Source organism: Bos grunniens, chromosome 15 (genome assembly GCF_055505025.1).
Source record: "Bos grunniens cultivar Pamir isolate PY7600 chromosome 15, Bosgru_T2T1.0, whole genome shotgun sequence".
In the NCBI taxonomy this organism is placed as follows: Eukaryota; Metazoa; Chordata; class Mammalia; order Artiodactyla; family Bovidae; genus Bos; species Bos grunniens.
In genome coordinates this window covers 81,527,157-81,548,268 of record NC_141179.1, presented here as the reverse complement: position 1 = coordinate 81,548,268, position 21,112 = coordinate 81,527,157, and the positions used below count along the sequence as shown (strand labels likewise).

At 49.8% G+C, this 21,112-nt stretch overlaps 1 protein-coding gene across 1 annotated transcript; it reads left to right on the top strand.

The window, feature by feature from the left end:
• Positions 1 to 12,578: 12,578 nt before the first annotated feature.
• LOC147358762 (proteoglycan 3-like) lies at positions 12,579 to 21,112 on the top strand. The gene is made up of 6 exons (XM_086338727.1): positions 12,579 to 12,764; positions 17,467 to 17,603; positions 18,040 to 18,332; positions 18,814 to 18,945; positions 20,077 to 20,188; positions 20,949 to 21,112. Exons 2-6 carry the CDS (start codon positions 17,543 to 17,545, stop codon positions 21,005 to 21,007), a joined length of 657 nt encoding a protein of 218 aa, XP_086194853.1. The 5' UTR covers positions 12,579 to 12,764; positions 17,467 to 17,542; the 3' UTR covers positions 21,008 to 21,112.

Here is a 21,112-nt window from a genome sequence, read left to right as displayed (position 1 = left end):
GGTCAGGTGGTCTGGTATTCCCATCTCTTTAAGAATTTCACAGTTTATTGTGATCCATGCAGTCAAAGGCTTTAGCAATAAAGCAGACATTTTCCTGGAATTCCCTTTCTTTCTCTCTGATCCAAGGATGTTGGCAATGTGATCTCTGGTTCCTCTGCCTTTTCTGAGTCCAGCTTATACATCTGGAAGTTCTCGGTTCACATACTGCTGAAGCATATCTCGAAGGCTTTTGTGCATTACCTTGCCAGTATATGAAATGAGTGTAATTGTATGGTTTGAACATTCTTTGGCATTGCCTTCCTTTGGGACTGGAATGAAAACTGACCTTTTCCAGTCCTGTGGGCACTGCTGAGTTTTCCAAATTTGCTGGTGTATTGAGTGAAGCACTTTAACAGCATCATCGTTTAGAATTTTACGCAGCTCAGCTGGAATTCTATCACCTCCACTAACTCTGTAGTGATGCTTCCTAAGGCCCACTTGACTTCACACTCCAGGATGTCTGGCTCTACTGTTGTGATTATTCGGCCCATTAAGATCTTTTTGTACAGTTCTGTGTATTCTTGCCACCTCTTAATAATCCTCTTCTGCTAGGTCCTTGCTGTTTCTGTCCTTTATTGTGCCCATCTTTACATGAAATGATGCCTGGTATCTCCAATTTTCTTGAGGAGAACTCTAGTCTTTCCCATGCTGTTGTCTTCCTCTCTTTCTTTGCACTCATCCTCGAGGAAGGCCTTCTTCTCTCCCCTTGCTGTTCTCTGGAACTCTGCATTCATTGGGGAGATCTTCCCCTTTCTCCTTTCCCTCCTGCTCTCTTCTTCCCACAGCTATTTGTAAAGCCTCTTCAGGCAACCACTTTGCTGTCGTGAACGTCTGTTTCCTTGTGATGGTTTTGGTCACTGCCTCCTGTCCAACGTTACAAACTTCTGTTTGTAGTTCTTCAGGCACTCTGTGTGCCAGACAGAATCCCTTGAATCTATTTGTCACCTCCACTGTATAATCATAAGGGATTTGATTTAGGTCATACCTGAATGGCCTAGTTGCTTTCCCTACTTTCCTCAATTTAAGTCTGAATTTAGCAATAAGGAGCTCGTGATCTGAGCCACAGTCAGTTCCAAGTCTTGCTTTTTGCTGACTGTATAGAGCTTCTCCATCTTCAGCTGCAGAGAATACAATCAATCTGATTTCGGTATTGACCATCTGGTGATGTCCATGTGTAGAGTCTTCTCTTGTGTTGTTGGAAGAGGGTGTTTGCTACGACCAGTGCGTTCTCTTGGCAAACTCTGTTAGCCTTTGCCCTGCTTCATTCTGTACACCAAGGCCAAATTTACCTGTTACTCCAGGTATCTCTTGACTTCCGACTTTTGCGTTCCTATCCCTTATGCCAAAAGGATGTCTTTTTTTGTGTGTTAGTCCTAGAAATTCTTGTAGGACTTCATAGAAAACAATTGGATTAAAAATATACTGAGCATGGCCCTGCCCTCCAGAGCAAGACCGAGTGTTTGCCACGGCCGGTCTCTCCCGTCAGGATGGTTGCACAAGCCTCTTATCCTTATCTGACAGAAGGCAGACAAAAGAAGGGAGAACTACAAACCCAAGGACTCCAGAATGAAAACTCCAAAAACAGAATGCTAAGCAAAATGATCACATGGACCATAGCCTTGTCTAACTCAATGAAGCTCTGAGCCATGCCGTGTAGGGCCACCCAACATGGACAGGCTATGGCGGAGAGTTCTGACAAAACGTGGTCCACTGGAGAAGGGATGGCAAGCCACTCCGGTATTACTGCCTTGAGAACCCCATGAACAGTATGAAAAGGCAAAAGGATAGGACACCAGAAGAACAGACCCCCAGGTTGGAAGGTGCCCCATATGTTACTGGGGAATAGTTCAGAAAGAATGAAGAGGCTGGGCCCACATGGAAACACGGCTCAGTTGTGGATGAGCCTGGCAGTGGAGGTAAAGTCCGGTGCCGTAAAGGACAATATTGCACAGGAACCTGGGATGTTAGGTCCACGAAGCAAGGTAAATTGGATGTGGTCAAGAGGAGATGCTAAGAGTGAACACTGACATTTTAGGAATCCCTGAACTAAAATGGACTGGAATGGGTGGCTTTGATTCAGATTTTAATTCAGCCACCTGGAGTTGAGTCCAAGGCCCAGCTCTCTGCGAGACGGCTCCCCGACCACATCCTCATGGGAGGCTGTCCTCCTCGCTGCCCTCCATCCTGCGTCCCCTCTCTTGTCCCCAGCCTCCCTCCCCTCCCTGGAGGGGCCATGGTCTCAGCAGGGAGCTGCCTCGTTCCCCGAGGGGCTCGGGGCCCAAGTCAGGCCGTGTGCAGCCAGGTGGCTCCAGGACTGGCTCTCCAGCCCCGGGTCTCCTGGCTTCTTCCATCTTCTCGGTCCGGGGATCACTGAGACAGAACAGTGTTCCTGCTCTTAATTCATCCCTGGCTGGGCTCCAGGAAGGATCCGAGCTTGAAGAAGCGGGAAGCTAAGACTGCAAACTGGGTTCAGAGGGCAGAGAGCCCTGGGTCGTGAGAGAGAGAGAGAGACTTCCTGGGGGTGTGGCTCTCCGTGGGGGCCAGGGAGCGTGCTCAAGGATGTCTGGGGCACCTGTTTACACGGATGTGTGGGTGTCTTGGTGTGTGCATGAGTAGTCTTCATACACCTGTATATGTCTGTGTATATGTGAATCTGTGCTTGTAATATGCACAAATCTGTGTGAGTCAGCGTGTATTTGTGTGTTGCTTGTGTGCACATTTTCTACATCTCTATGGAGACGCTCGTATGTCCGTGTACATCCCTGAGTGTGTGTATCTACTCATGCTTTCTCTTTCTCCACCTCACTCTCAAGGTCACCGAATGGTGTGGCTCGTGTGTGTGTGTGTCCAGCTGCGTTCTCCATTGCAGGGCAAATCCCAGGTGAAATTCTCTCTACTTCTGGGTCTTCTACTTGGGACAACTTCAGCTTTTCATCTGAGTCAGTCTCCTTGGCCTTTAGCCTTTCTGTCTTGACTCCTTTCTACAGTTTCTGGGATCAGAGTCGCAGAGCCACCTTCCTCCCTGGCCACCCCATTTCAGGATCTCTGCTCGTAAAGGAGCAGGGACTCTAGAGCGGGACTTGCATGGACGCCTCAGGCTCCTGCGAGCCTGCAGTCGTGCCCTACTGTGACATTCTCAATGCTGTCCTTTCTGCAAGATGCAAATGATGATCGAAGGGTTGCTTCTTTTGCCGTGAGCTCACTGAGTGTTCTGGGCTAGGCATTTTCTGTGCATTATGTCCTTTAATCCTCATAACGACCCCATGAGTTATGTGTGTGGTGCATCTGTATCTCAAATGAAGAAAGTTAGTAGATGATGGAACCAGTACCAACCCCTCAACTGCCTGACCCTAAGTTCATGCTCTTAACCACCAGGACCTCATGCGGGAGCCTGGGTTCCTCTAGGCTGAGTGTGTGCAGTGGGGGTGGTGAGCTCCATTCAGTCAGATCAGTCGCTCAGTCGTGTCTGACACTTTGCAACCTCCTGGACTGCAGCACACTACGCTTCCCTGTCCATCACCAACTCCCAGAGCTTGCTCAAACTCATGCCCATTGAGTCGATGACGCCATCCAACCATCTCATCCTCTAGTCCCCTTCTCTTCCTGCCTCAATCTTTCCCAGCATCAGGATCTTTTCAAGTGAGTCATCTCTTCGCATCAGGTGGCCAAAGTATTGGAGTTTCAGCTTCATCATCAGTCCTTCCAATGAACACCCAGGGCTGATCTCCTTTCGGATGGACTGGTTGGATCTCCTTGCAGTCCAAAAGACTCTGAAGAGTCTTCTCCAACAACACAGTTCAAAGGCATCAATTCTTCGGCATTCAGCTTTCTTTATAGTCCAACTCGCGCATCCATACATGACTATTGGAAAAAACATAGTCTTGACTAGATGGACCTTTGTTGGAAAAGTAATGTCTCTGCTTTTTAATAAGCTGTCTAGGTTGGTCATAACTTTTCTTCCAAGGAGCAAGCATCTTTTAATTTCATGGCTGCAGTCACCATCTGCAGTGATTTTTCAGTTCAGTTCAGTCGCTCAGTCGTGTCTGACTCTTTGCGACCCCATGAATCACACCACGCCAGGCCTCCCTGTCCAGCACCAACTCCCAGAGTTCACCCAGACTCACATCCATCAAGTCAGTGATGCCATCCAGCCATCTCATCCTCTGTCGTCCCCTTCTCCTCCTGCCCCCAATCCCTCCCAGCATCAGAGTCTTTTCCAGTGAGTCAACTCTTCGCATGAGGTGGCCAAAGTACTGGAGTTTCAGCTTTAGCATCATTCCTTCCAAAGAAATCCCAGGGCTGATCTCCTTTAGAATGGACTGGTTGGATCTCCTTGCAGTCCAAGGGACTCTCAAGAGTCTTCTCCAACACCACACTTCAAAAGCATCAATTCTTCGGCGCTCAGCCTTCTTCACAGTCCAACTCTCACATCCATACATGACCACAGGAAAAGCCATAGCCTTGACTAGATGAACCTTTGTTGGCTAAGTAATGTCTCTGCTTTTGAATATGCTATCTAGGTTGGTCATAACTTTCCTTCCAAGGAGTAAGCGTCTTTTAATTTCATGGCTGCAGTCACCATCTGAAGTGATTTTGGAGCCCCAAAAAATAAAGTCTGACACTGTTTCCATTGTTTCCCCATCTATTTCCCATGAAGTGATGGGACCAGATGCCATGATCTTCATTTTCTGAATGTTGAGCTTTAAGCCAACTTTTTCACTCTCCACTTTCACTTTCATCAAGAGGCTTTTGAGTTCCTCTTCACTTTCTGCCATAAGGGTGGTGTCATCTGCATATCTGAGGTCATTGATATTTCCCCCAGCAATCTTGATTCCAGCTTGTGTTTCTTCCAGTCCACCGTTTCTCATGATGTACTCTGCATATAAGTTAAATAAACAGGGTGACAATATACAGCCTTGACATACTCCTTTTCCTATTTGGAACCAGTCTGTTGTTCCATGTCTAGTTCTAACTGTTGCTTCCTGACCTGCATACAGATTTCTCAAGAGGCAGATCAGGTGGCCTGGTATTCCCATCTCTTTCAGAATTTTCCACAGTTTATTGTGATCCACACAGTCAAAGGCTTTGGCATAGTCCATAAAGCAGAAATAGATGTTTTTCTGGAACCCTCTTGCTTTTTCCATGATCCAGCAGATGTTGGCAATTTGATCTCTGGTTCCTCTGCCTTTTCTAAAACCAGCTTGAACATCAGGAAGTTCACGGTTCACATATTGCTGAAGCCTGGCTTGGAGAATTTTGAGCATTACTTTACTAGTATGTGAGATGAGTGCAATTGTGTGGTAGTTTGAGCATTCTTTGGCATTGCCTGTCTTTGGGATTGGAATGAAAACTGACCTTTTCCAGTCCTGTGGCCACTGCTGAGTTTTCCAAATTTGATGGCATATTGAGTGCAGCACTTTCACAGCAACATCTTTCAGGATTTGAAATAGCTCAACTGGAATTCTATCACCTCCACTAGCTTTGTTCGTAGTGATGCTTTCTAAGGCCCACTTGACTTCACATTCCAGGATGTCTGGCTCTAGGTGAGTGATCGCACCATCGTGATTATCTGGGTCATGAAGAACTTTTTTGTACAGTTCTTCTGTGTATTCTTGCCATCTCTTCTTAATATCTTCTGCCTCTGTTAGGTCCATACCATTTCTGTCCTTTATTGTGCCCATTTTTGCATGAAATGTTCCCTTGGTATCTCTAATTTTCTTGAAGAGATCTCTAGTCTTTCCCATTCTGTTGTTTTCCTCTATTTCTTTGCATTGATCGCTTAAGAAGGCTTTCTTATCTCTTCTTGCTATTCTTTGGAACTCTGCATTCAGATGTTTATATCTTTCCTTTTCTCCTTTGCTTTTCGCTTCTCTTCTTTTCACAGCTATTTGTAAGGCCTCCCCAGACAGCCATTTTGCTTTTTTGCATTTCTTTTCCACAGGGATGGTCTTGATCCCTGTCTCCTGTACAATGTCACAAACCTCATTCCATAGTTCATCAGGCACTCTATCAGATCTAGGCCCTTAAATCTATTTCTCACTTCCACTGTATAATCATAAGGGATTTGATTTAGGTCATACCTGAATGGTCTAGTGGTTTTCCCTACTTTCTTAAATTTAAGTCTGAATTTGGCAATAAGGAGTTCATGATCTGAGCCACAGTCAGCTCCTGGTCTTGTTTTTGCTGACTGTATAGAGCTTCTCCATCTTTGGCTGCAAAGAATTTAATCAGTCTGACTTCGGTGTTGACCATCTGGTGATGTCCATGTGTAGAGTCTTCTCTTGTGTTGTTGGAAGAGGGTGTTTGTTATGATCAGTGCATTTTCTTGGCAAAACTCTATTAGTCTTTGCCCTGCTTCATTCTGTACTCCAAGGCCAAATTTGCCTGTTACTCCAGGTGTTTCTTGACTTCTTACTTTTGCATTCCAGTCCCCTATAATGAAAAGGACATCTTTTTTGGGTGTTAGTTCTAAAAGGTCTTGTAGGTCTTCATAGAACCGTTCAACTTCAGCTTCTTCAGCGTTACTGGTTGGGGCATAGACTTGGATTACTGTGATATTGAATGGTTTGCCTTGGAAATGAACAGAGATCATTCTGTCGTTTTTGAGATTGCATCCAAGTACTGCATTTCAGACTCTTTTGTTGACCATGATGGCTACTCCATTTCTTCTAAGGGATTCCTGCCTGCAGCAGTAGATATAATGGTCATCTGAGTTAAATTCACCCATTCCAGTCCATTTCAGTTCGCTGATTCCTAGAATGTCAACACTCACTCTTGCCATCTCTTGTTTGACCACTTCCAATTTGCCTTGATTCATGGACCTGACATTCCAGGTTCCTATGCAATATTGCTCTTTACAGCATCGGACCTTGCTTCTATCACCAGTCACATCCACAGCTGGGTATTCTTTTTGCTTTGGCTCCATCCCTTCATTCTTTCTGGAGTTATTTCTCCACTGATCTCCAGTAGCATATTGGGCACCTACTGACCTGGGGAGTTCCTCTTTCAGTATCCTATTATTTTGCCTTTTCATACTGTTCATGGGGTTCTCAAGGCAAGAATACTGAAGTGGTTTGCCATTCCCTTCTCCAGCGGACCACATTCTGTCAGATCTCTCCACCATGACCCACCCATCTTGGGTTGACCCACGGGCATGGCTTAGTTTTACTGAGTTAGACAAAGCAGTGATTTTGGAGCCCCCCCCAAATAAAGTCTGTCACTGTTTCCCCATCTATTTGCCATGACGTGATGGGACCAGATGCCATGATCTTCATTTTCTGAATGTTGAGCTTTAAGCCAACTTTTTCACTCTCCTCTTTCACTTTCATCAAGAGGCTATTTAGTTCTTCTTCGTTTTCTGCCATAAAGATGGTGTCAACTCATATCTGAGATTATTGATATTTCTCCTGGCAATCTTGATTCCAGCTTGTGTTTCTTCCAGCCCACCGTTTCTCATGATGTACTCTGCATATAAGTTAAGTAAGCAGGGTGACAATATACAGCCTTGACGTACTCCTTTTCCTATTTGGAACACGTCTGTTGTTCCATGTCCAGTTCTAACTGTTGCTTCCTGACCTGCATACAAATTTCTCAAGAGGCAGGTCAGGTGGTCTGGTATTCCCATCTCTTGAAGAATCTTCCACAGTTTGTTGTGACCCACACAGTCAAAGGCTTTGGCATAGTTAATAAAGCAGAAGTAGATGTTTTTCTGGAACTCTCTTGCTTTTTTGATGATCCAGAGGATGTTGGCAATGTGATCTCTGGTTCCTCTGCCTTTTCTAGATCCAGCTTGAACATTTGGAAGTTCACGGTTCTTGGAGAATTTTGAGCATTACTTTACTAGCGTGTGACATGAGTGCAATTGTGCGGTAGTTTGAGCATTCTTTGGCATTGCCTGTCTTTGGGATTGGAATGAAAACTGACCTTTTCTGGTCCTGTGGCCCCTGCTGAGTTTTCCAAACTTGCTGGAATATTGAGTGAAGCACTTTCCCAGCATCATTTTTTAGGATTTTTAAGAGCTCAACTGGAATTCTATCACCTCCACTAGCTTTGTTCGTAGTGATGTTTTCTAAGGCCCACTTGACTTCACATTCCAGGATGTCTGGCTCTAGGTGAGTGATCGCACCATCGTGATTATCTGGGTCATGAAGAACTTTTTTGTACAGTTCTTCTGTGTATTCTTGCCATCTCTTCTTAATATCTTCTGCCTCTGTTAGGTCCATACCATTTCTGTTCTTTATCGAGCCCATCTTTGCATGAAATGTTCCCTCGGTATCTCCAATTTTCTTGAAGAGATCTCTAGTCTTTCCCATTCTGTTGTTTTCCTCTATTTCTTTGCAATGATCACTGAGGAAAGCCTTCTTAGCTCTAGTTGCTATTCACTGGAACTCTGCATTCAAATAAGTATATCTTTCCTTTTCTCCTTTGCTTTTCACTTCCCTTCTTTTCACAGCTATTTGTAAGGCCTCCTCAGACAGACATTTTGCCTTTTTGCATTTCTTTTTCTTGGAGGTGGTCTTGATCCCTGTCTCCTGTACAATGTCACAAACCTCCGTCCATAGTTCTTCAGGCACTCTATTTATCAGATCCAATCCTTTGATTCTATTTCCCACTTCCACTGTATAATCGTTAGGGATTTGATTTAGGTCATACCTGAATGGTGTAGTGGTTTTCCCTACTTTCTTCAATTTAAATCTGAATTTGGCAATAAGGAGTTCATGAACTGAACCACAGTCAGCTCCCAGTCTTGTTTTTGCTGAGTGTACAGAGCTTCTCCATCTTTGGCTGCAAAGAACATAGTTTTTGGCAAAACTCTATTAGCCTTTGTCCTGCTTCATTCTGTACTCCAAGGCCAAATTTGCCTGTTACTCCAGGTGTTTCTTGACTTCTTACTTTTGCATTCCAGTCGCCTATAATGAAAACGACATGTGTTTGGGGTGTTAGTTCTAGAAGGTCTTGAAGGTGTTCATAGAACCATTCAACTTCAGCTTCTTCAGCATTACTGATCGGGACATAGGCTTGGATCACCGTGATATTGAATGGTTTGACTTGGAAAGGAACAGAGATCATTCTGTCGTTTTTGAGATTGCATCCAAGTACTGCATTTGGGACTCTTTTGTTGACTATGATGGGTACTCCATTTCTTCTAATGGATTCTCGCCCACAGTAGCAGATATAATGGTCATCTGAGTAAATTCACCCATTCCAGTCCATTTTAGTTCACTGATTCCTAAAATGTCAATGTTCACTCTTGCCATCTTCTGTTTGACCACTTCCAATTTGCCTTGATTCATGGACCTAACATTCCAGGTTCCTATGCAATATTGCTCTTTATAGCATCGGACCTTCCTTCCATCAGCAGTCACATCTGCCACTGGTAGCACCTGCAAAGCACATGCCCAGTAATGGGGTGTCCTATGGAAACAATATGTGGGCCCCTTCCTCTCTCTCTAAGAAGGCTCCATGGACCCCACACTACAGTCTCCTTCAGAGTGATAACTTCTAGTCCTTTTTATGGAACACAGTAGGGTGGGGAGACATGATCTTTACAAGGCAGAAAGCTCTTGGGTGGGGCTAAGCAGAGAAGATCAGTGTCTGGAAGGAAAAGAAATCCGTTTCAGGAAAGCACTTTTATTGCTGGGGGTGGGAGGGCCCAGGTGGAGGCTGCCCATATGATCCACCTCAGTAGAAAGAGTGGAACAGGGGGCTGAGCCTCAGTGAGTGACTGCAGGGTGTCCTGTGAAGACACAGCAGGAAGGGCTCTCAGCCTCTTGTTCCCCTGACTCAGCCCCAGGAGGGTCTTTCCCTCCCCACCCCACACCGAGGTGGAGATGAGTCTAGAGACCCAGGAGGCCCCTCTCCGGAGGTCTGGCTCTTCCTAGCCTCTCCCCTCTAGGCTTGCTGTTGGTCACCCCTCTCCCACCTCCCCTCAGGTGCCCAGGGTCACACATGCAGCCGCTGCCCCAGGGATGGCCGGCTGCCCGGGACGCAAATTCCAGGCACTGATGGCAAGCTAGTGAAGGGTATCCAACGACCCCTGAGGAGGCGAGAGGGAAGGAGAGGGGCTGCGGCCTGGGAAGGGAAGCAGGTGGGCAGCGCTGGCCTGTCTGTGCCTGCTGCTGCTGCTGCCTGCCCGGCATCCCCCTTAAAGGGGGGCTGGACCATGCTGGACACCGGCTGGCCAGCTCAAATGGAGACCCACATCGATGGTCACCCTCACATTCTCTGTGTCCCAGGGACATATGCATCCCTCAGGCTCTAACAAGAGGAAGGCAGGCGTGGCCACCCCATCCTATGGATGAGGAGTCAGGCTCGTCTTCCTGCCCAGGTTGGACAGTCGGAGACCGAGCGGGACTTCCACACACATATCCTGATCCTAAATGTTTGGCAGGACTTCCCTGGTCCCGTCTCCGGTCTTCAAGTTGGACTCTCAACGCACTGTACTTGCATCTCCATGTCTGAGGGCGTTTTCTCCCACAAACGGCTATTGCCTTAGTGTGCCTGGATAGTAACAAGTCCCTGGGAACAGTCCACAGCTCCCAGGAGTGAGTGTGTGAGAATTGCAGTCCTTTGCCCCCTCGAGTGGAATAATTCTGGGGCGTGTATTGGGCACCACTTCCCAGGGTTTCCCAGCAGGATCAACTTGCAGTTATCCACTGAGGAAGCTGGCTTTATCACACACAGTGTATTGGCTGACTTCTCTTCCCCGTGTGAACCCTCCTCTGAGTTCCAGCACCTCCCAAATACTCTACTTGCTCAAATTCTGTTTCAGGGTCTGTATCTGGGGACTTAGCATAAGTCAAACTGCTATTAAAATATGTACAACTCTGTGTGAGATCTCAGAATATGATAAGACACAGCTTCAGGAACATAAGGATGATTGCCATACAAGCACCAAGTGAAATTTGCTCAGTTGTGTTCAACTATTTTCGAGCCTATGGACTGAAGCCTGCCAGGCTCTTCTGTCCATAGAATTCTCCAGGCACGAATACTGGAGCGGGTTGTCATTCCTTCTCCAGGGAACACAAAAGAATCTGCTACTTGTTTCTGCTTATTGTGCATCTGTAAAGCACCCCAGCCGTTGCGAGTGCAGGCACGTGTGCTAAGGCACTTCCGTCATACCCAACTCTCTGTGACCCCATGGACTGCAGCCGGTCAGGCTCCTCCATCCATGGGATTCTCTAGGCAGGAATACTGGTCTGGGTTGACGTGCGCTTCTCCAGGGGATCTTCCCAACCCAGTGATTGAACTCATGTCTCTTATGTCACCTGCCTTTTCAGGCGGCTTAGTTACCACTCGTGCTCCCTGGGAAGCCCCTAGCTGTGGCAGGCACCTTCGAGGATGGCCTTGTGTGATCAGTAACTATTGTCCCTTTGACAGAACCAGGCTTAGAGAAGTGGTGACCTGGTTTGTGCCCCAGGCTGACCATCAGAATGTGACCCATGGAGGGATGCAAGGATCTCCAGAGCGTGGCCTTTCAGTCAGCAGGATTTCATGGCTGGAAGTGTTGGCTGCTTCCTGGACATGATCACATGGGATACACATGGAGGGGAGGCAGGAGACCGTGCACTACCTTTTAAAAGAGTCATTTGCGTGTGGCTGTGCTGGTCTTCATCACTGCGCGCAGGCTCTCTCTGGTTGCAACAGTGAGGACTACCCTCTAGTTGCAGCTCAGGGGTCAGTTGCCCCGAGACACCTGACATCCTCCCAGACCAGGGACTGAACCAGTGTTCCTTGCCTTGCAAGGTGGACTCGTAACCACTGGACCATCAGGGAAGCCTGGAGTCCTCTACTCTTGTGTTCCCCTTGGGGCACAGGATTCCAACGTCGCTGAGGCCGAGGGAGTCCCAGCCCGAGGTGAGGAAGGAGGGCGTCCTGAACCCTCTGCTGGGGGTGTGGTGAGAAAGTAAGGCGTCAATGCCGTGAAGCCCTTTTCTCCAGAATTGCTGAAATTCACAGAAGTATAGAAGGTCCAACGGTCTTAGAGGCAAAGGAAAAACCTCACTTAAAAATAATTTCATTTTTTATGTATTTGATTTGGCTGTGTTGGGTCTTCCTTGGAGCTCAAAGGCTTCTCTAGCTGTGGCCCTGAACTGTAGAACTCAGGCGCTCAGGAGCTCTGTCTCACAGGCTCTGTTCGTGGCAGCAAGTGGGATCTAATTCCCTGACCAGGGATGGAACCCCGGGCCCTGATTTGGGAGCTTGGAGTCTCAGCCAATGGATCACCAGGGAAGTCCCACCTCAGGGCCTTAAGCAAATCAAGAAGCTTAATGTTTTGAGTGTGGCCCCGATAGGAGAGGCTACTTACGCAAGTTTGCAGAGTGAGGTGAAAAAGAAAGAAATCAAACCGAGGTCCGCTGTACCTGCTGTTGTCTAGATTTCCATGACGGCGGTTTTCCGACACAACTTACGGGTTCAGGCCTGTGCCGGTGCAGAGCTTTCGCTCCTGTCCTCGGGGATTTTGTGCTCTGGTGCGGGGAGGCGTTGCTTCTCTTTGTTCCAGAATTAATCATAAAGAGCAACAAAGTCCCTCGTTTATGAAGCATTAAATATGTGCTGGGCTCTGACTTTGTGCTCAGGGAGACTTCATCTCGTTCCTCACAAATCTCTTCTGTTGGCGGTGTGTTAGAGGCAGAGGTGTGACTTCTATCTTTGGGGGTTAAATCAACAAGGAGGCATTTGGGCTCCTGGAAAGAGTCTGTGTCTTGACGTGGCTCCATCACAGGGTGAGTCTCCTCTGGGACAATTCCGCGCGCAGTCTACGATACAGTGCAGGCGACAGGCCGCATCTTACACATCCTTAGATACATTTTAAATACAGTAGGAGCCCTGGACTGATATCCCCACATGTGGGCTTCCTGTCACCTTCCCCTGCAAAACGATACTAACTAAGCCCTGGGCAGTTCAGCTGGCGTCTTTACAGCAGAGTCCCTGGAGTTCCTTACATCATCCTGAACACAGAGCGGGCCCTCAGCTGCCACGAGCCAGAGTGAGGAACTCTGCCTGTGGCAAAGGTCATGAGGAAGGAGGCTCGGCACACGCAAAGGTGGTATCGAGCCTTAGGAGTCCCCTTGGAAATTCTCAAGCACCCACCCCCAAAACCAGAGTCTGCCTACTTTACTGCTTTGTGCTCTCACCTACACCTCTGACTTTACAGGGGGCTGTCCCCCACCACCTCTCTCTGAAAAAGAGTTAACTTACAGCTCCAGTTGGTAATGTTCCTGGGCGTGACAAGAGTGTTTCAACCTACAGACTCCTTTGGAAGTCCTCTAGCCTGCCTGAACAGGTTCTTCTAGCCACATTTGATTGTTCACAGCCTCCCAACCATGAGAGGCATGAGATGTTCTAAACTATCTAAATACAGATTCCTTTGAGCAGTTAAAAGATTGATTAGAAATTGTATTGGTGAAGGGTTTTTCACTTGTTGGGCCAATGTTTGCTGCTAAGTTTCCATATGCCTTACCTACTGTGTCCCTGGGAGTGTATTGATTAATATAATTGGTGTATAGGAATGTAAGGAGGAGCTTTAATGTTTGTAACCTTGGACCCTTGAGTTAATTCTCTTCTTGTTATAGCCCACCACACCTTTGCCCTATAGGAATGCAACTTTATCTAATGCTTTCGGAGGGTGCGCCTGACTTTAGAATAATCACCTTTTGAGAAAAATAAGTTTTCTGAAGAAAGGGTCATAAAATGTTAACAGGCCTCCTGGCCAGAAGATGATGTAAATCACCTAAACTTTTGCATATGATAAGTTTGAAAGCCTGGCTTCGATTAGGATCAAGGACTGCTGTCCTTGCATGACTCTACCCCTTCCCCCATTATCCTCTATGCACAACTTAAGGTATAAAAACTACTTTGGAATATAAAGTGCAGGCCTTGTTCACCGAAGCTTGGTCTCCCCATGTCGTTCTTTCTCTCACCTTCTGGCTGAATTCCCATCTGGACCGTGGAGGCTCGTCAAGCCTACTAATTGTGCCTGGGCTTCTAAGATCTGACCGGGGAGGCCTTAGTGTCTCCTCTCCTTCGGGAGAATGGGAGGATGCCTGCGGCCTATGTAGGTGATGAAATTCCTTGTCTTGGAACTTTATTAGCTTTCCATGTAAACCAAGTTATTCAGCCTCTTTTCTCCGCTGAATTTTCCTACTGAGCATTCCTTATTCTATTACTCTTTATATCTCTAATTAATATTTAATTAAAGCTATTGTATCCAGTTCGCTGACCCCGTCCCTGCTTCGAATTCCCTGGATCCACTGGGGCTGGACCCCAGCACTCAGCCAACTCTCGATGCGTAGTAGTTGACCAGGGGGACAGTTGGGTCCTGGTTTCCTTACAAAGGCTACCCCGAGCCCACATGCCTGGCACTATCCTCAGAGCGTTACTGGAGCGGATCTCGTTAGAGGTAGGCGCTGTCATCAGCCTTAGTTTGTGGATGGGAATATTGAGACCCGAGTGGCTGACTCTGGAGTGGCGATTGCATTTTACAACACAGCACACTGCCCTCTGCGAGATGTGGGGCTGACGGACCTCACACAAGGGGCAGAGCTGAAACCCCTACGAACAGAGATGCACGCGGTAAGCTAGAGAGGTGGGGTTTCACGGATGCTGAAAAGGTAGGCGCCATCACCTAATGGGTAACAGTTGAGCGAATCAAAGACAGCAAGGTCATGGGAGTCACTCACTAGGCTCAGACATGCGTCTTCGACCTCGCCGTGTGGCCTTGGGCAAGTCACTTCCCCTCTCTGATGGATCTGTCGACTAGAACGGCGGTGCCTAAGGCCCTCAGGTGAACGTAAAGACTAAGAGGGTAGGATAAGGATACAAAAGCCTTACTGAAGCACAGCGTTGGGATGGTGTGGAGCTCCAGAAATGTTATGTCCAGACTTCCAGCCCCATGGTTAAGACTCTGAGCTTCCCCTGCAGGGTGTGTGGGACCGATCCTTGGTTGGGAAGTAAGACTCCGCCTGCCTCGTGGCAAGGCCTAGAGAGCTGTTTCCAGTTTCACACTGGGCCACATCATCATGATGTCGAGGGGGCCCCTGAAGTCACTGGGATGTCTTTGCCCACGGTCAGCCTAGGGGAGAGGCCGGCGAGAGGGATGGGATTCCAGGGACAGGAGGCCAAGGGTAGGCAGGCGGATAAGGAGCCAGAAGGCCTGTCTCTGACTTGTCGTGTGGTCTTGGGCAACTTATTTCAGCTCTCTGAGAGGCTGTTTCCTAATGTGTGAAATGGGGACGTTTACACGAAACAGCGCTTGAGAAGCGTATCATGGCGTTGGTCTGCAACACCAGCCGATGTTATTGGTCATCCCAGCTGCTGTGTGGAATGGTGTCCCTGGCCTGGGCCCAGGACTGGGAGAATAATGGAGGGGTGCCTAGGCCTCCACTCCTCCTCCAAGGGAAGTCTCCAGCTTGACATCTGAAGACCAGGTTTTCCCTCTCTGGAATTGACCAATTCCCCCCAAGCTGCAAGTCAGGTAGATAAGCTGAGGGTCGTGTCCGTTGGCCCCGGGAGATAACGGCTGAGACCGTTACTCTGTAATCAGCCCAGAAGTGGCCTCTCAGACACTTCTTCATTTGCAGGGCCCGGGGGAGAGCAGAGGCCAGGCAAGAAAGCCTAGGTGACCTGTCACTGGTGCCCTGAGCGCTGGGCTGGAATCCAAGGTACAAAAATACTGCCCAGCTAGGCTACCCCAGAGTGGAGGCAACACCCTGACAGGTCCATGGGCTCTGGGCCATGATGTCCGGCAAAATCCAGCCTCAGCCCTTGCTGGCCTCTCCTTGGATTGCAGTGGATGTGGCTGGAACTTGACTGATGAATATCTTGACGTTTGTTCATCACGGTACTTTCGCAGTGATTCTGACTTTTAAGAAAGATTGCATGAAATGTTTACTTATCTTGACTACTGAATTCTTTAGTGTCCCCTTGAACTCTGCAACTGAGCTGAGTGCCTCATTTGCTGCCTCTTGTGCAGACCGTGGGGGCTGGTGGATTGGAAGGGAAGCCTGGCCCACAGAGAATGGGAAGACTCAGTATGAAGGTCTCCACTCCAGCTGTTGCTTCCTTATGAGAAGATCTGCCTCTAGGCTGGACAACAAGGCCTGAACTAGGTCAGTGAACTTGAGAGAGGCAGTTTTGCTTTCTTGAGGACATTTGGAAATGTGTGGAGACGTATCAGAGTGACTTAACGGTGCTGAACTTTCTACAAAACATAGGAGAACCCCTCCACCGACCCCCATCAAAGAATGATTTGACTCCCAACAATAATTGTGCAAAGGCTGAGAGCCTTGATCGAGAGCCACGGTATAAAGGAAAGAGCATGCGTTTTTCATCTTAAAGATGAGAAAGAGATGGAGAGAGAGGAGAGGGAGAAACAGGAAGAGAGTGAAGAAGGGAAAGAGGGGGAGAGACAGACACAGAGAGGGAGAGAAGGTTTTGAGCCTCAAAGGCTTAGTAATCCCAGCTCCCCCACTTCCCACACAACCTTGGCAAGTCACCTGCCCTCTCTGAATCTCACTCTTCACATCAGTGAAGTCGGGCTGATCACACGTCCTCGTGGGACTGAGGTGAGGAAGGTGAGGATCCAGGGATGTGACGCACAGGAAGCGTGCACACACGGCCTAACAAGAGCTCAGGAGGGCCGAGCCTCCCTTACCTCCCCCTCCTCCCCCTGGTCTCCCTGCCCCCGGATCCTCCATGGCATTTGCTGGAAAACTGACCCAGGGAAGGCTGCTTCTGGGACTGAGGAGGATTCTACAGACCTGCACCCTTTAGGGGCACTGATAAAAATTCAGTCTGGACAGTAGTCACGGGGGCTTCTGGAGCCTACTAGGGTGTTGGGGCATCTATGGCCAAACAGGAGGCAGGTCCCTGACGTCCCAACAGAGTGCAGGGCCCAAGGGTGGGAGGACTGAGCCAACCTCTTATCAGCCCCACTGTCCAACCCCCGAGCCTGGGGCAATCCTCCTGGCCTCTTCCCACTTCCCCAAAGCCTGGTATAAGGGCAGCTTCTGTGTGCCAACAGCCAGAGGCTGAGAGCAGAGGCTTCAGACTCTCAGGAGGTAAGACTCCCTCGGCTTCCCCGGGAGGACAGGTCCAGGGCTGGGAAGAACCCGTGCTCTGTATGGGAACCAGCGGGGACTCCGGTCCTGTGCACCATAATGACCCCTGTCCTCCCCCTTCTTCCCCAGTGTGTCTGACTCTGGCCCTGAAGGTGAGCACGCTTGTTCTTGCAGGAATGCTGGTCTGAGCTGAGCTCTGTCCCAGGGAGCAGTGATGTTCTCTCAGGAAAAGGGACTTGGGCTGACAACCCCCTGCTCTTCCCCTGATTCTCCAGCTCGGGGTCTGTTCGCTGGGAGACAAGGAAGCTCTCTACTTTGCCCTTTAATCTACCAGTTGAGCAGACCCTGCCTCTCCACTGTGTTCCAGGGGCCGTGCAGACACAAGGGAAGACCCCAGGAGGGATCGTGGAGCTGTGTGTCTGTCATAAGACGACTGTAGGAACATGAAAGGCTGCCTGCTCCTGCTCCTTCTGCTGCTGGGGACAGTTTCTGCTCTCTATCTGGGTGAGTGCTCCCCTTCCCTTCTCATCCATCTTCCGCTCATCTTTCTTGCATCATTTTTTGTTCTGGTAGGTCCAGGGCCACAGCCCACTGTTCAGTTGCCCCAGCCCCTCTCTAGTTAGATTTCTCCTGGACCCAGAGCTGTGACCTGAACATTCCCCCAGGGCTCCTTTGCAAGGAAAAACACCCCTCTGTGAAGATGAGGGCTTCCCACATCTCTCACTCCCAAATTACCCGCACGTGGTGTCAGCTGGGATCAGGTTCTCATGCAACTGTGTGTGTGATGCAAGAATTCTGGCTCATCCAACCCCCAAGGGATCCTTCCCGTCTTTGGTTCCAGATGGCGTCCGTAGTAAGACTGGGTGGAGCTATCAGAGCTGTCCGTGGTCCTGGAGGAAGGTGGTACCTGGTCTGATGCTGGGGTATTTCTTTTTTCCAGAGAAGGATGTCCCCCATCTGGGTGATCTGGAGACACAGGCAGACCTGAGCCAGGACTCTGAAGGCTCAGGGGGGCAGGAAGGAGAGCTGGCCCTGAGTGGTGAGGTGCTTGAGTTGGGAAGAGAGGAGGCCGAGGACACCCACGATGATGAGGGGGCCTCAGACCCAGATGACTTAGATGAGGACGTGCAGTGCCCCAAGGAAGAGGAGACAGTGCAACTTCCGGGCAGTCCTGAGTGCAAGACCTGCCGCTACAGGCTGGTGGGGACCCCAAGGAGGTTTAAGAAAGCTCAGGTATATGGCAGCGAGGCTGCTACGGGGGACCTGGGATGGAGAGACGGGATTGGATTCAATGTTCTGTTTCTTGTTCTTTAGACTAGTGGTTCTCTTAGCCTAATATGCATCAGAAAAGAAAGTGAAAGAAAGAAAGTAAAGTTGCTCAGTTGTGTCTGACACTTGCGACCCGATGGACTGTAGCCAACCAGGGTCTTCTGTGCATGGAATTTTCCAGGCAAGAGTACTGGAGTGGGTTGCCATTTCCTTCTGCAGGGGATCTTCCCAACCCAGGGATCAAACCCAAGTCTCCCGCATTGCAGGCGGATTCTTTACCAGCTGAGCCGCCAGGGAAGCCCAAAGAAAGGCACAAGAGATGGGATTCAGGGGGAGCAGTAGATACCTGATTTCTGATTTGCAAATGGATGTGGGGTCTGTCCTGGAGACTCAGGAACTTAACATGAAAACAGTGAATTTTCTCTCCCGCCTGTTCTCTCTGCAGAGAGTCTGCAGGAAGTGCTACCGAGGCAACCTCGCCTCCATCCACAACTTTAATGTCAACCTTATCATCCATCGCTTGAGCACAACGACCAACTACGGACAGGTCTGGATCGGAGGCTTCATCAGAGGTCGGGTAAGTGAGGGGCCCGTGTCCAGGGAGAGAAAGCTCTTTCTTTCTGTCCTTTATAAAAAGGTTGGTTTAATACTGGGAAGTCAATCCCCTATCTTTTAAAAGCCTTTTTCTTGTATTCATATTTGCCCGCACACGGGCTTTCTCTAGGTGTGGTTGGGGCACCCTCTGGCTGTGGGGCATGGGTTTCTTATTGAGGTGGCTTTGCTTGTTGGGGCGCACAGAATCGAGAGCCCCACTCAGCAGTGGGAGCGCAAGTGGGTGCTCTGCGGCACGTGGGGTCTTCCAGGACCAGGGATCGAACCCACGGCCCCTGCAAGGGCAGGCAGCTTCTTCACCACTGGACCACCAGGGAAGGCCCGGGGCTCGGGCGTTTCTGAGTGCCTCAAGGCACCACCTGCCCCACCGAGCCTCATCCTGGCCCCAGAAGCCGGCTTGTGCTGACGTAGGAGACGTGATGACTGAGCGCTTCTCCTCCTCACCCGTGTTCAGTGGCTTCACGCTTGCAGCTTGAAATCTGCCCTGGTGGGTGCGTTTGCACAGAGAAATGGACAGTTATCATAAACAGGGTTCTTTCTTTCGTCTGCCTCACACTCTCTACCAGAGCTGGCTGTGAAATGTCTACCAGTCCGTCACTGGAGTCAGGAGACAAGAGTTCACACCCAGCTTAGTCCCTTAGTGGCTGAATGCCTGCCTCCGTATTTCGGTGTCCTCATCTCTGAGGGGGTCCTTCTCTCAGAGTGACCCTGGGGGCTGTGCCTGAGTAAGTGCTCTCAGCTGTGGTCCCGGGACCAGAGTATCAGCATCACCCGGTAGCTTGTTGAAATACAGGATCCTGGGCCGCACCCCAGACGTCCTGGATCAGAATCCACATTTCCACCAGATCGCCAGGAGATGTGTCTGCTCAGTGAAGTTTGAGAAGCCTGCTCTGCGTGAGAGCTGGAAGCGATGTTTGCTCTTCCGTGTCACTGCCTGAAAATGCTCAGGGGTGGGTCTGTACGGTGGGGTCCTATCCAGGTGACACAGTGAGAGGAGATTATAGACGTCCAGGAGGGATGCTCAGGGGACTTTCAGGAGCCCCAGCACCTGTCTTCCTGGACCTCCGCCCTCTGACCCAGCCTCTCTCTTCTGTAGTTACGGTGCAGGAGATTTTTCTGGACTGATGGGAGTTACTGGAATTTTGCATTCTGGGCTGCAGGACAACCTAGGTTTGGGAGAGGCTGTTGTGTGGCCCTGTGCACCAGAGGTGAGGGGGCCAGGCGCCTGGGCAAGGTGGTGGTGGGGGGGTGGACCCACACACAGGCCCCTGTGAGCTGCACAGACACGCCTCCCCTCACACAGCCTCCCCCACTGGAGAACCCCGCCCTGTGTGTGAGCCGGGCTGAGGTGCAGGGATCCTCAGAGCCACAGTGAGGGGTCCTGGACGGGCTGGGGGCTCTGTGTCCTCCAGACTCAGCGAGGCTCCCTCCCTTCCTCTGATGGGTCGGTGACAAGGAGAGAGTGTGGGACAAACAGGAGGGGCACTCGATAATGTGAAGTGTGGCCGAGGGACACGGGAAAGATGTGGGAACTAGGGCCAGCTGACAGATGATTCCCCAGCTCCCAACAGCACGGCTGCCCGACGTGCGGGAGTTTAGAACAGGGGCGAAGACCACACGGGCTGCTCAGATGGCCGAGGTCCACATCTGGCTCCATTCACTGCTTGTCTGCTGAGATCAGGGCAGGTTATCACTCCCCTGAGCCTCAGTTTTCCCATCTGTGAAGTGGGAGTGCTGGCAGCCCTGACCTCCTGGCATCACTGTGAGGATGGAAGGACAGTCCATAGAAAGCCCTTAGCACACTGTCTCTGCAAGAGAAGAGATCAGTGATCGTGGCTAGCTGGGACATGGGGAGACACACAGCCCTCGGCTTGGCCGGCAAAGGTCAGCTGAGAGGTGCCTGGCCGGGCACTGGGGGACACAGGCCTCACTCACGTGGACTGACAGCACTGTGCTCTCTGCCTGCAGGGGGTCACTGGCGACGAGCTTCATGCAAAAGGCGGCTGCCCTTCGTCTGCTCCTACTAAGCTGGAGGTGGGAGACCCTGCCCCCCACCCCCTTGCCTGCCCGCTTCACCCTCGGCCCTCTTGCCCCAAAGCCTCCCCGGTTCATAAAGCCACATTCTCACAGCA

What these genes read in the sequence shown, in the direction of transcription:
- LOC147358762 (XM_086338727.1), top strand. Translation starts at nt 17,543, where the DNA reads ATGAAAGGCTGCCTGCTCCTGCTCCTTCTGCTGCTGGGGACAGTTTCT. An exon ending in GGAGGTTTAAGAAAGCTCAG is followed by an intron (nt 18,333 to 18,813) that starts GTATATGGCAGC and finishes TTCTCTCTGCAG; the next exon opens with AGAGTCTGCAGGAAGTGCTA. An exon ending in GAGGCTTCATCAGAGGTCGG is followed by an intron (nt 18,946 to 20,076) that starts GTAAGTGAGGGG and finishes TCTCTTCTGTAG; the next exon opens with TTACGGTGCAGGAGATTTTT.